Raw genomic sequence first — 15,749 nt, 5'->3', positions numbered from 1 at the left:
GCCAGACAACGTGCACCCATCCTCTGTTTATAAAGCTGCAGCAGGTTCTACTCCCAGCAGTGTACTAGTGTCAGACCCGTACACCTCTGTTATCACCTACACCACCATGAACCACCTAAGCGTAACTCTAATCTACGGACTTGTCCTCCTTGCTCAACTCTGCGACCTGGCTCAGGTATATATATATATATGGTCTATCAGTTTTAAAGTAAGTATGCAATTTTGTAAAGTTCACCAGATGAACTGGATATAATGATGTTAAAATAATTGTTACTAAAAAAAGCACCCCTTCACCACCTGTCTGAATGACAGTTGGTGGCACCACTTGAGGTTAGGCACTTGTAGTCAAGGGGGCTCAAGGGGCTGTGAAAGGAACATAACATTGTTGATTAACTGCAGAGTAGCTAAGAATATCTACAAATATAAGAAATTCATTCTATCCCAGCAATATCGAGATTCTCCAGTTCATATGGGAAATCGGGAAGTGTGATGAACTTCTAACCAGCCATGTCATATATCAAAGTAACGTCACATAATAATAATGTGAGTATACCTGTTGATGCTCCACACGACTTGAGGTGCGCCACACCCTGTTATTTGGCCTCACGCACACTGGCCACTACAGCGATGAGATAAAGCCTAACGCCAGCATTAATTGTGAGAACGACCGCCACGTGACACGAAGCTCCCACACACTTCCCACAGTCCTCATGTCGACAAGGCCGCGAGTTGTTTAATTAACTCTTATCTTGATCTAGACTGCTTTAAGTAGTAAATTTAGGTCTTTCAACCTTCATAAACATAATTAAGAAAGCATAATGTAATTTTACATACGTAAACATTATTATGTGTCGATATTGTAAGAATGTTGTTTTATCCTCAAAATCGAAAAACCTTTTCCAATTATATATTGGAAAATTGATAATTTGTAAATAGTCTTACACAATACAACAACGAAATGGTGTGTAGTGTAAAGAAACTCAGTAGTTTATCAACCGGTACCAACACGACAATATACACCTCTTGGTTTCCCTGCTGTAATACGGTGCTACACGTTACTTTACAACTATTCAATGGTATGTTGCATTACACATTATAACTGACATTCGGCTCAGTCTGTACTTAATAGATTTCTCCCAACTTTCACCGAGTCCAGATCAGGTAACAAGGTATTTTTGGACACAAGTAACTAAAATGTGTTACTGTATTTGGAAAGTTTAGCAAGAAATTCAGATTAATTCCTGTTTAAGGAAATTAAGACAAGTGGTGCACATGCAACTTGTCCCCTCTAAAAAGAACGTCGCTTTTCATTTGTATGTGTTACATAAGGTCAAAAACTGTCGTACTAGAAAATGGAAGCGGCTCGCGAAAGTGACGTACTGTCCCGTTTTCTGCTTTGGGTCCTCTGGTATGTTAGGAAAGGACACTTTAAATTAACCGTTTCTTTGACGTTGAGAAATCTTAGGAGGACGGTCTGGCACATGAGGTACTATTATATAGTCTTAACAAGCCTGTAATCCCCTCCTCCCCCTCCCCCCCACCTCAAAGAAAAAATAGACTATGCAATATCCTATTAAGCAAGTATCCAATCCCATCCCATCTTAGGGATTGAAGCATTACTTGTTTTATCTTGAATTAGGCTGGAATGGATGAAGTATGATGTTATTAAGCTCTTCAAAATACATATGTCTACTAATGTTGACTGTTCTCCAATAATCTATACAATATACGTTTACGAGTATTGAACAGGATAGTTTTTATTCGCCAAAAATAAATCAATATACAAGTAAACTCACCTTAAGGGGTGTGTGTACCTCGCCCATGATTGTAAACCAAGAGTCCATGTTACGTCAGCGATTCGTAATGCAAGTGTAGCCTAGTACGAAGGAAGGCAAGTCAGGTGTGCCAGAGGCGAGCACCATGAACAAGTCATTAACTTTCTCTGGTGCAGCGGGAACACGACCTCTGAGCCAGCCTCGACACCCAACAACTAGTGCTGGTACACTTCTGCTGATTTTCTGCTGACACTGAAAGCAGCAAGTCACTCGCGACGGACGAAGCAACGGGCGACAACTTTTTACGAAGCCTGCTACATGGGTCCGCCAACCCCCCAACCTTCCCACCACTCGATTGCTATTAGTTAACTGTAACAAGAAAATATACATGTTGATACTTTACATTCGGTGTTATCAAGTCTATTCACATTAATAAACATTACTTATAAACATCATCTTCATCGATTACTTACGCATCAATAATTAAGTTATTCATTTGATATTAGCCAAGCTGCTTTTCGTCTTTTAACATTCATAAGATACGTAATTTACTCTTACGCTCGAAAGGTTGAATACATATATAAGATGTAACTTCTTAGCGATTTAATCAAGAGATATAATTTTCTTTTACTCAATAATATACAATATAAAGATCATATTTACATCAATTTACAATGGAAAATACTACATTTATATAGTTTCTATAATTGTCAGTAAACCCATTTTTTTCATACCACATAGCATGAGCCATCAACCTCAAATGTTATATTTGACCCTGCCTCGCAAAACTTTCAATATTTTGTCTACTGAGTAACCCTCCTGCCTGCCTACCCAAACAAAAAATATATATAATCAGAAAGTAACATAGTGATTGTATTCTTAATTTTCTTGCATTGTAATCAATACGAAACATTAAAAACCTTATTAAATTCACTTTAATGCTTGGTCCACATAAAGCTTCAAGAGTGTCTGTAATCCAGTTTACACGATAACTTTTTGCTTAGACATAAAATATATGCATATTATTGTCAATTTCAGTACATTGGTCACACCTATTGTTGTCCTTATTTCCAAAATCAACAACCTATCATTAGTAGGGTCTCATGAATATAGCGATACTATAGGCTATATATATATACATATCAAGTCAATGCACACAATCGTCTTGAGAATGGTCTAGGACGGACCGAAACGTTGTCGTCCCTTCATTTTCTAGTGTGTGGTTTGGTCAACATAACGATACAATAGTTCACGTTGTATTGAAGCAATAAACATGAAGGTTTACCCATATTACTCACCAGTCAAAAAATGGATATGCCTCCTCTACTCTAGGAACTATATTTGGGTGCAGAACATCATACACGTGTTTACTGTTCATCATTAAAAAACCTTCAACATTGCATACAAATCTGCCCGAGAACATAAATTGCACATGAATAAAAGTGAGATGAACTAAAGGCAAGGTCAGTATACTCTGGCATATGAATCAAGTAGCTAACGAGTATTTTACAAAAAATAATGGTCTAAAACATTTACACCGTTCCTTTGCATTATTTCCTTTCTAAGGGTAACACATAAGATAGCCACATAAGATACATTTTGTATCTTTTTTTTATTAATACACGAGGTACATCTGCATTTGTGCAGCTACCCTAGACTATATGAAGTGGAGTACAGTGTGACAAAAAAGCTAACTAGGTGATGCTAAAAAAATCCCCATCACACAGGATGGTTAGTCATACAGAGGCATGTGATAGGCAGTCTGCACTGGCATTCGGTGTAGTGTGGGAGATCGTGTATCTTTCTTTGGCCAAGAATTATTATAATGTATATGAAAAGATTTATTAGAAAAGAATTTATTAGAATTTATTTGAATATAAGGTGACTGACAGAAAAACATGTTTATGGTCTTGACTATGGTATGCATCGGCCGGAATGACTAAGGCGAAAGGTTTCTATAAACGATTATGGACATGTGTGATATAATTAGGAGTCGAGAGATGTACCCAGCTTCTCAGTGTATATACACCGAGAGATTAATCCTGGACAGCTCTGGTGAGGATAATATCTTATTCCAACCAACAAAACCGTTTCTACCTTGCTCTCTCCATTTTTCTATATTGTACCATCAGTACACATCATTGGAGCGGGTCTGACGTTACGTCATCACAATCGTCGAGAGACTAGATAAACAGCTTCACTGGCTTTCATCACTTGCAATGCATCGGTCGAGTCTCCGTCCGTTGTGTGTTCTCTGGGGGTAACTTTTACTCTGGTGTTAGAGACAAGGCTAGGAATTTAAGTTGGGTATTTCAGAATCCTGCTCCAGTAAACCATTTCTCTCAAGACTAAGAACTGTACAAAGACGAGAATATATCCCTATCATACTTTTCTCACAATAATACGTTCATTGTTTTCAGTTTATTCCACCTAACCTGTTGCTTACGTAATTTTAGAGCAGCAGAGTCCACCACCTGTTGCTGACCCTAAAAACTCTCCCCTCTGCTGTTACCACCACGATCACATTATTTCTGTTCCTCCCACGGTAAAACATGGATAACTAGAATAATAATAACCACCTTTAAGATGAAGGATCTCAAACCATAAACAATCAGCAACACTAAATTATGGCGTCTGAATGTTGTGGGCAACTCAACATAAGCATCCATCTAGTCCCGTGAATATTCCTTGGAGCGGTGGTACTCATTCTCGAGAAAACTAAGATATATATTTATCAGAGGTTCAATGAAGGCGAGTAATAAATCCAAGGTCATCGAGATACCCTTCATACCTTTGCATTTCCAGTATCTTGCAACTGCAAAGAAATGCAAGGGGGAGGAAGGGGCTCACTAGCGTTCACAGTTCCTTATTTTATTAGTAAAATTAAAAATTTTGGTATAATAGTGTATGTGGTGGGTGGTGGATGATCGTGGGTTCGTGACAGTAGCGACAAAGGGCAGTGATCGCCACTGCAACAGAGCAAGACCACCTCCGCCATCCACACTAAAGTGAAAGCCTATGTTGTGCTGATCCGTTGTGCAATACCATTGTTGTATACTGTCGATAATCCGTGTTCTGAGGCACCAAATAATAACCGGTTGGAATAACGAAAACCGACGGTTGATATGGGTAAGTTTTGCCACATAAAACTAAAAGTTTTGTAATCAAACTACAGTAAAGCGTAGATCATAGCTAATTAATATATTAAAATTGTACGCGTTTAGATTTTATGCATGTCGGCTTTATTCAATGGAGCAAGTTCAAGTTCAAGTATGTTTATTGAGACAATACAAAAATACATCTCAAAGGGATAGAGTAGCTTAGGCTATTTCTACCCCTCCTTCAATGGAGCAGTGGTAACCTCCATCCGTTAATCACAAGGTGGAGGGATGGAGGAATTGTGGTGGAGTCAAGGTCGTCTTCCTCCACTACTTTTAATTTTCACTGCCTCTCGTCTCATCCTCCACATCATGTTACTTTCACTGTCCTTTTCCTCGTCTTCTTTTTCGTAATTTTATCCCCTTGTGGCAGGTATTCTTGACTTCAATTACTTTTAGTAGTTTTCAGGCTATCTTCTATATTCCTACTTATTATATGTAGTTATTCTTAATTCACATTTAACTTCAGCAATTATGTCATATTTGCTACAGCAACTACTACTTGCTTCTACTACTGTGACTAATATAATAATATTAAATATAATAATAATAATATACAATTAATAGATGGCAACCAATTTCCCTGTGCACACTCACAAGATACAGCTGGGCTCAAGGGAAACCGCTTTCTGTTTTAACTTTCTCTTGGGCATGTTTAAGAAGCGAGGGGGATACAACAAAAAATACAACCCTTTCCCTGCGTGCCAAGGGAGACATCCGCCCACTAGTCAGAGGTCCTGCCATCCCAACACCCATTCCCTTTTACGTTTGTGACTTTCTCACGCTACATTGGAATGTTCTTGTGTTCATGATATCCTTATAATGCACCCAGAGTTTGCCAGTGCAGACTACTTATCACATTCCTTTGTATAACTAACCATCCTATGTGATGGGGATTTTTAGCATCACGTAGCTAGTTGTTTGACACACTGTACTCCCCTACATATCGTCTAGGGTAGCTGCACAAATGCAGATTTACCTAAATATGTTAATAAAAAAATTATGGTAGACCACCAAAAATAGCATCAATGCGTTTTTAAGTGCATAAACGCATACAACGCCCTTAACATCTAATTAATGTCCAGCCAATAATCTTCACGAAGAATGAGAGTAAACAATTTTACGTGGTGTGTTGTGTGAATTAGGAAGAATATCGTGACAAGCGTGGGAACAATACAAGCGAGAGGGAGCGGAATGTTTAGCCAACGCGCTGTGTACGTGCAGAGCTTCCGCTTCCTCGTTGTGACACCCACCTAGTCTTGTTATTGTGTGCCTGTAGAGAGGAGGCGATTCCACTAAACACCATTTACTTCCACAACTATACAATCTGATACATCTGCCACATCAGATAGTTGGAATATAACAAAGCAAATATCGAGTAACACGGCCCTTCGTTAAATAATAAAGTGTACATAATTACGGAACTTCCTAGCTAAAATACCTTTAAATGTATGCACTCAGACAGGAGAAGAGGACGAAAGACTTATCCCTAAGACTAACACCACAGTCAATGTACAGCGCAGTATAAATATGTACTGCACATGTTAATCATTTCCCCGTGCCTCTAATGCATGTATGAGGACTATGGAGGGCAATGTTTGCATGATGGATGAGCGAGTGTAAAGTTATTTTCCCTGCACGAGCAGGGAACAGAGATGAACGAGCAAGGCCGCCGGAAGTGTTCCCTGTCGCAGGGAAAAAACATGTGAAAGTAGCATGGTTTTATATATCTAATTCGGAAGTAAACAAACATTAAAGTTTTAAATATAACCCGAAACGTTATGCATGTTAGTGGCTTTGGGAGAATGTAAGAACACCAGTGTTATGTGCTCTCACAAACCCAATGTACCTTCTTGTATATAAAAGTATAGTTATGTTGTTTATTATACCATCAACTGAAATGCATTTGTGCTATTGGTTAAACAGTTCCGTGGAAGCAAGTCTCCATATGTATCTCCATCTATTTCAGGGCGGGAATAAGCATGTAAGACAGAGAAGCAGAGGAACTTGTGATGGCGTCTGTAAAGAATATAGTAAGTATTGGGCTGCCTGGGTTACACACTTTTTTTTTCACTAGCAATGCTGTAAATGTCACAACACGTGTTGTAGCAAGTGCAACGCCTACCAACAAATGTCTGTGGGCGTCGCACCTGCCACAACATTTGCCTGTGGGCTTCAACCCTTCCACCCCTCAACTTTCACCTCAACGAGAGTTATGCTCGAAATAATTAACATATATTTAGTGCTAAAATAACTTCATCTTTCTGCAGTAAGTTGAAATACAAACTGTCAGAGACAAACGTAAGCTTTTAGGATGTTTACCCATCTTAAGATTTGTCTAAGGTCACAAGGCATGTTTACTTGTCTTAAAAATACTGGAAGTTGACTATATAATATAATATTTTACATAAACACTCAATTTTTTTTTCAACTGTGCCGTACATTTTATTTTACCTGAATTAAAAAAAAAATTGTTTGTGGACAGCTTGCGGGACGCCTAACAGAGACGGGAGAGTAGTAGGCGGGACGCCGACCTCTGTGGGCCAGTACCCGTGGCTGGCGGCTCTCTATTATCGCAGTAAACTGTACTGTGGCGCCACGCTTGTCACCGACCGTCACCTCGTTACAGCAGCCCACTGTGTCCAGAGGTCAGTGTTTCAAGCGTGTGTTGGACATGTTTATGAGTGGGATTGGGTGGTTATAGATAGGAGCTGCCTCGTATGGGCCAATAGGCCTTCTGCAGTTACCTTTATTCTTATGTTATGTTCTTATGCTTTCTTTATCTTAGGTAATTTTCTTCTTGAAAGTAATATTCATCTATTGTACACACTGAAACGATCTACAAGATATGTAACCATTTACAAGATAAAGGGTTACCGTACAGTGTACGATAACTGCATAAATGAGGCTGTACCTATGCTAGTAATAATAATAAATTTAACTGTTGAAACAAGTTATATATAAACGTTCCGATTCTTCTCCCCAGAGTAAGATCAGGGTACGTGAGAATCATGCTGGGCAGCTACAACAAGAGCAACACAGACGAGGAGTGGAGGCAGGAGCGCAAGATAGGAAAATCTTTTCCACACCCTGACTTCGAGCGTCGCTCATACAACAACGACATCGCCGTTATTGAGCTGGACATACCTGTCACCATCACCAAATATGTCAGGCCCGTGTGTCTGCCCACCACTACAAGTAAGTTAAACCAATAACTGTATCTCAGTATTCACTAGTAATATATTCTTACTTAAATAAACAAAAAATACGAAGATAAAATCAAAAGTAAACATGTTTATATACCAGTTGCCATCAGAGCTTTCACTATTTGTTTAAACTTCAAATAGTGTACTATTACCTTTGTTAACATTGTGGTTGTCCTCGCCAGACAAGACCTATGAAGGTATTTTAGCCACCGTTCCGGGATGGGGTCGGCAGTCAGAGAGCGGAGACCCCAGCGAGGTGGTGCGGGAGGTTAAGGTGCCCATCATGACAAACGAAGAGTGCAAGAAGAAGAAATACAAGCCTCACGAGATTACCGATAACATGATGTGTGCTGGATACGACGAGGGAAAGATCGATGCCTGCCAGGTATAGTGATGTTCTTCACAAAATTAAATGTACTAATATTTAGTAGAGTAATATTTAGTAGAGTACACACCAACCCGCGCAGTGTACTTTTCAAGAGTAACTTAAAACTCTTTTATTCTCATTGTGCTGCTCGAAATGGAATAGTATTTGTTCCAGGTGGCCAAATTCAGAGACAGTATTCAGATGCTATGATATATAGTTGAATAAATTATTACCTTTCCTTGCAGGGCGACAGCGGCGGACCTCTCCTCTATAATAACGGCAAAAACATAGATCTTATTGGTAAGTGCTAATATAGAAATTTATTGCATAATTTATATCGTAAGTTGTGGTACACAGAACGTCAGTAAGTAAAAGTAGTTTTTCATAATAACATATAGACGACTAACCTATAACCAGCGAGTGGTAATGTCTATCCTTTACTATTGAAACCTTTGCTGAACATTACCATTAACTCAATATGGCTTTTATCAGTTCAGATGCAAGACTAATGATTTAAAAATTCAGCACCACGGGACAAACAGCATTCCCACGTATTTTATGGGCTATGGAAAGATCTTTCAGGTGCAAATTATTATTATATATATAATTTTTAATACAGATCTTATGTATCTTTACTGTTGCCGCCGACTGTTCTTAAAAAACAAAGAAAAAAATTCCTTGAACATTACATTGCTAAACCGTCATAATAAATGTTAGCCACAAACTCGTAAACTCCCAATAACTATTTATACCAGATCTAATTTGTGTCATTACTATTGGAGAGCTGTTAGTTTAACTTGCAAGGTTATATTAATGGTAATACAGTATGGTTTTTGAGATCGTCGCTGTGACTCCTTCCTTGACTGATAATTTTAAATCCTTTGAAAGCATTATGCATGCGATGTTTAGTGGTTCTTAGATACGACTAATGACCAGACTTTTCACTGGTGGTGACAAGAATCTACTTCATCTCTAGCAAGCACTTTTCAGGACATTTTTAAATGCCAGACGTGACTACGACTCGACACCCAGGCAGGGACCAAACAAGACTTAGCGGTAGGACCTACACTGTCAGATTAGGCGCACCAAGGTAAACACATTATCTGTACCAAATATGTTTTACCAATACTTATTCATGAATTTCATTTAATTGCATTTTGAGTTTTATCTTTAAACTTCATCTTCTCAATAGATGGTTATTAAGATTAGCGAAAAGCTGCACAAGATAATACCAATCTTACGAGATTACTTGCACGTCATAATTATATTATAAAAATAATACAGGAGTTGCAAAACAGTGACAGCACTAAAACAATATTAATATGATTGCAGGTGTTGTGTCTTGGGGCCAGGGATGTGCTCGTGCCAAGTTCCCGGGTGTCTACGCTCGTATCTCAAACTACATCGACTTCATCACCTCAAAACTAAAGGACGATGGCTGCTTCTGCCCTGAACCATAAGTGCTTACAGTTTTCCAATAGTGCAACTTCGGGAGCTTTGCCTATGTTTTCATTATATGAAAACGGTACTATTTTTTCAGCTTGTATTGACACTGCTCATAACGTTGTTATATTTATTATCAGCACCGAACAACATGAGCTATTACAAACACGGAAATATCGGAGCCCTTTCAACAAAGTACGCGTCATCTAAACACTTAAGGTATACGACAAGCTTTTTGCACAATGATCTTTATTTTTATGCTTCATCTCTATAAATGTAAGTCCTACCTCATTTGGTTTGTCACGCCCAAGACCAGCACTAGATGGGTGATCAAGCTGACAGTCCTGCCCTAGGCCTGTAAGGAGGGGATGAACTTCGACACATCTAACATGCTGTCTATACCCTGACAACTATCCCATAGCTTATACAAGCAAGTGATGTAACAACTTCTGCAGCTATGAACATATAATAATACCTTTACATAGTTTTCCATTTTCATTATTTAAATACTGTACATTGATTTTATTGTGAACCTATTGTAAGTCTATTTTAACCTAAGGTTATATTTATTTTGATGTCAAATGACAGATAACGCTAATATTATATTACATCAAGCACTATAAATTGCTCTACGCAATGTTTCCTTCTCACAACATGGTCCCCGTGCAATGTAATCCATATGATCACAGTACCTCTAGAGTATATTGTAAACTTTCATTACCTTACTAAATACACAAACATGTATGTAACTTCCCAACCACAAATTATGTAATACACAGACATCAACAATTCTGTGCGAGTGTATTATATATTTATTATATATTGAATATGTATATATATTATATATACAGGGTGTCCCAAAAGTCTGGCCCCATAGGCAAATAAAGGAATACCACTTGGATTATTTTAATATAGTTTATGAATTATCACTTAGTTTATACAAAAACTCTAGTGATTTTCTTTTATACTTATGACCAAAATAAGTATATTTTGGCCTATGGGAACCAAAATTTTGGGACACCCTGGTATATTTATATACCTGTATACACACACGGCCGAGAGGATAGCATTCGGAGATCATTATCCTAAAGCCCCGGGTTTGATTCCAAGCCGAGGCAGAGGCAATATTTATAGTTAAAAATCACGAATAGTTCACAAAAACGAGATAAATGTGAGAAGGAAAGAATTAAGGGGTCCGTTATAGAAACAAGCCCTTACCAACAAGAAATGTTAAATTTTTACCCAATTTTCAGCCGTTAAAAGCCATCACCTGGAACATACGCGGGGCAAATTGTAAGATTTACACAATCACGCTAGGCTATGTCAAATTTTCGCTAGGCTGTCAAATTTTATCCTTTAACAATAAGTTTTTTTTAGTTTAGTTCAAATACAACAAATTGCAATCCACAACGGCTGCCAGAGAAGAGGGACACACATAACAACAGGCGTTAAATCTAATATTGTCTAATAATATATAACAAATTAACAAGATTATATAAGATCTGAAAGGAAATATTTTGAGTTTAAGATTCAATGACACCTGACATTGTCTACAGTACAAATGCCTATTATACACTTGGCTCCTACCTCTCTCCTTGAAGTGTTATCAAGTCTCTTGTCATTTCTGCCAAGTGGTGCAAAATCCTTGTGCAGCCAGGAATCCGCCATAGTCCAGAAATGTGACCTCACAGGTTGAAGAATGAAATAACCATGTGGGGGTAAAGGCGAGTCTTGCTCTAGGGTTGGTCATTGGCGTCTTCTGTCGACGGTAATGTGGCCTGGCAAAAGACACCCATGCTGGTCTCCGTGTCGACGTGAAGACACCCACGCGGCCACGCCGTCTACCACCTCGCCGCGTCGCTCACACGTAAACAGAGACGAAGAAAACGGCGAGTCAGAAGTCTTCAACAAGGCAGTTGAAGACTTCGGCGGGAATGCTAACGCCAAGTGTAATCCAATTTGCGATTTAATATATTAAAAATATTTAATAAATTATGCAAATTTCGTCCTCTCTTACAACTTATCTAATACTGGGGGAATTGTATACAATTTCTGCACGTCACGTTTTTTTTATAGATGATAATGGTGCAGCGAGATGTGGAGTGCACAGAGATCGTGCTTGCTGTTAACATTGGGATTGATTCTTTTCATATAGATATACAGTATTATATTGTGTAATTACCAGTGTTCTGATAAAAGTACAAATATATAGTTTTAGAAAACAGCACATATATATATATTTTATATTATATATATATATATATATATATATATATATATATATATATATATATATATATATATATATATATATATATGACCCAGTTTATGATAATTGCTATTGTCGTCGTGCTAGTTAAATATACAGCTAAACCCTTATTCAAATTTAAATTGTATACTAGATGTAACATTCAAAGTCTGAGGTTCCATGTTGTGGTTCACAAAGCCCACCTATCTAGTCTATTGTATAATAAACATATCACACTTTCCCAGTGTATTTTACTGTTCCATCACATTAGCAATGTAATATGTATACAAAATGTTTATATATTATATTTCATGTTCCCGATAACAGGTCAGTGGCGACATGAAAACTCCAATAACATAGTAAGCTTTTATTTGTATTATTATGAATAGTTAACCCTCTCGCTTGACCAGATATATTTCAAGAATACATTGATAAGAGTAAGTCAACACATTCTCTACTTACTGCTACTATGTGTCTCTTGATGATCCAAGCACAGAATGCTACACAATCTTATTTATTCCATCCTTCAGCAATCTTGTGACACTGCCACTGTATCTTTCCTAAACACCTTTAATTTCCAAATTCTTCAAAAAGAATCTGCAGGGGGGATTTTATAAAGCTTGGGTATGGTATTAAGACAATGAATGTGTAAGTTCAACACAATATTCTTAATGATACTACGAGGACCATGGAGAGTGTTAGGTATGGTCGTCCACCTATTGGTATGGTCGCTCACCCAGAGAAGTTCCATAACCTGTCCAATAATTACTATTGGACTATACAGGGAACTAACAGAAAGTTAGAAGATAGCAATATACAAGACGAACAGAAGGTACAACAACAACAGGCAAATGTCCCTTTCTTGCATACCATGCTAGGTGATGAAGAGGTTAGTAGCACACCTAAGGAGAAGAGATTTTATACCACCAGCACAGTGATACCATACCCCTTGGGATGATAAATCTTGTCCCCCCTCACAAACCTAATAGAATTCTATGAGAAGGCAACTGAAACCAGACAAGAGAGAGAGAAGAATAGACAGATTGCAAATTTATGGAGTTAAAAAGCCTTCTTCACAATACCCTATAAGAGTATTGCACAAATTAGAGAAGCAGGAAGGAGTGACAAAGAGGATGCTACAGTAGACAAAGGAGTATCTAAATGACAGAAGACAGCGAGTCAAAGTAGAGATCTCAAAGCAGCGTGATATTACCAGCAGAGTCCCAAAATTGCTAATGCTCAGGCCTATCCTGTCCCTGATATGACAACTATTTTCCAGAGGGAATAGACTTGTTCTTTTAAATGTTTGCTGATGATGCAAAATTATGAGGATGACTTGGACAAACTGAAAGAATGGTCCAAAAAATGGATGCTGGAGTTTAACTGAAATAAGTGTAAAGTAATGAAGCTGGGTGCTGCAAACAGGAGGCCAAACACATGGTACTACAGTGGAATTATAACCTTCAAGAACCAGGCAAAAACAAAGATTTGTCAGCAAATATTGCAATGAGTTTTTTCTAGCTCACATCAAAAGGATGATATCAATGGTATAGCTAGGTTGGCCAATTTAAGAATTGCCTTTGGAAATCCGAAGGAATATTATAATGTTATATATGTAATTCCAATTCTGGAATATGCAGTGCCTATACTGAGGTCTTATCTTGTCGAAAACAAAATGGAAATTAAGAAAGTCCCTTGATATGCCACCAAACAGCTAGTCCCAGAATTGAGCCTAAACTCAACCCCCCCACCCGTCCCAAGCACAATAAGGCAAGTATGCACACAAAGGCAAAGGTCAAAGCAAAATAGGGGGACAGCATCTGGGTTCCCATAGGATCGAAGCCTCATCACGGCTCTTGTGAATTTTCTCAAAGTATGAGAATAATAACCATTTTCTATACTTTGTAGGCATAAGCAATAAGAAATTAACACTTACTACCCAGGAACAATAATTGTGTTACACTAATTAACGAGATCTAATTATATCTTAGTCTGAATTCTGGACAGTGGGGGATCAATTCTTGGTAGGAATTACATATGGTTGTCTCCCTTTTCCTCCTTCTATTCCCCTCTACCCCTCGAAAAGTGCATGGCACCCTGAAGCCTAGTGGCCAGTCTATGAAATATATTCTGGTGGGAAATAGGCAGTGGTGCCTAAACCAATTACAGTTCAGCTAGGGTTAGCTGGTCTGCTCTGATTGCTTGAGAGCTAGAAGTTGAAGGACCACGCTGGTGTTTCTTGGCACCAATGATTATCTGCTTGATGGGGTTTTGAGAGTTCTTCAACCCCCGAAGCCCAGCCTGGGGCCAGGCTTGACTTGTGAGAGTTTGGTCCAACAGGCTGTTGCTTGCAGCGGCCCGCAGGCCTATATATCCACCACAGCCCGGTTGGTCTGGCACTTCTTGAAGAAAACTACTTTATTTTCTCTTGAAGATATCCACGGTTATTCCTGCGATATTTCTTATACTTGCTGGGAGTATGTTGATTAACTGTGGACCTCAAATGTTTATGCAATATTCTCTGACTGTGCCTATGGCACCCCTGCTCTTCACTGGTTCTATTCTGCATTTTCTTCCATATCATTCACTCCATTAAGTTGTTATTTTACTGTGTAGATTTGGGACGTGGCCCTCCAGTATTTTCCACGTGTATATATATTTGATATTTCTCTCGTTGTCTTTCTAGTGAGTACATTTGGAGAGCTTCAAGACGATCCCAATAATTCAGGTGCTTTATCGTGTCTATGTTTGCTGTAAATGTTCTCTGTATTCCCCCTATTTCAGCAATCTCTCGTGCTCTGAAGGGGGAAAGTGAGAACTAAACAGTACTCAATACAGGACAGCACAAGTGATTTGAATAGTACAACCATTGTGATGGGATCCCTGGATTTGAAAGCTCTCATAATCCATCCTATCATTTTTCTGGCTGACGCAATATTTGCTTGGTTTTGCTCCCCAAACGTTAGATTGTCAGACATCATTATTCCCAAATCCTTTACATGCTGCTTTCCTAATATGATTTTACTACTATGATTCCTCTATGTGAGGAATTTTCTTCATATCGACATAACTGATTGCTTGTATTTTTCCAGTTATTTAACCCCCTCTTCACTAAACTTTAATGAACATCCTGAAGTCATAACCTTATAGGGAGAAAAAGAAAAGACTTTCTTTGCTTTCTGAATTGCATAACCAATGTCTTGCATGTTGCTTGTTTGTAGGGCTATGAATATATATGAAATAAGACTTCTCAAAAGAAACCTCAGCACTCTCATTGTCATACAATCACATTGATAAAGAAAAGTCACTACATATTAGCATCTTAACATTTAACATTTCCCTTGGCTATCCAGTATTCATGATCACAATTAGTGTTAGATCATTCACCAATATCATTAAAATACTGTATTAGTTGTTCCTATATATCCAGCTCCAGCTAGTATAGCACTATCACAATCTACAGGTTATCTTGAGGTTATCTTGAGATGATTTCGGGGCCTAGCGTCCCCGCAGCCCAGTCCTCGACCAGACCTCCTTTTTGTTACACACCCC

General features: G+C 38.3%; 1 protein-coding gene across 1 annotated transcript; it reads left to right on the top strand.

Annotated features, from left to right (window-relative positions):
* On the top strand, positions 1-12,186 carry LOC123768738 (venom protease). The gene is made up of 7 exons (XM_045759471.2): positions 1-175; positions 6,903-6,966; positions 7,419-7,581; positions 7,920-8,131; positions 8,322-8,524; positions 8,752-8,806; positions 9,839-12,186. The coding sequence occupies exons 1-7, from the start codon at positions 107-109 to the stop codon at positions 9,964-9,966; spliced, it is 894 nt and encodes a 297-aa protein (XP_045615427.1). The 5' UTR covers positions 1-106; the 3' UTR covers positions 9,967-12,186.
* The last annotated feature ends 3,563 nt before the right edge of the window (positions 12,187-15,749 follow it).

This window comes from Procambarus clarkii, chromosome 83, assembly GCF_040958095.1.
Source record: "Procambarus clarkii isolate CNS0578487 chromosome 83, FALCON_Pclarkii_2.0, whole genome shotgun sequence".
Classification (NCBI taxonomy): Eukaryota; Metazoa; Arthropoda; class Malacostraca; order Decapoda; family Cambaridae; genus Procambarus; species Procambarus clarkii.
The sequence above is the reverse complement of the archived record's forward strand: the minus strand, read 5'-3'. Positions and strand labels throughout refer to the sequence as shown.

What these genes read in the sequence shown, in the direction of transcription:
- LOC123768738 (XM_045759471.2), top strand. Translation starts at nt 107, where the DNA reads ATGAACCACCTAAGCGTAACTCTAATCTACGGACTTGTCCTCCTTGCT. An exon ending in GCAGCCCACTGTGTCCAGAG is followed by an intron (nt 7,582 to 7,919) that starts GTCAGTGTTTCA and finishes TCTTCTCCCCAG; the next exon opens with AGTAAGATCAGGGTACGTGA. An exon ending in GTGTCTGCCCACCACTACAA is followed by an intron (nt 8,132 to 8,321) that starts GTAAGTTAAACC and finishes TGTCCTCGCCAG; the next exon opens with ACAAGACCTATGAAGGTATT.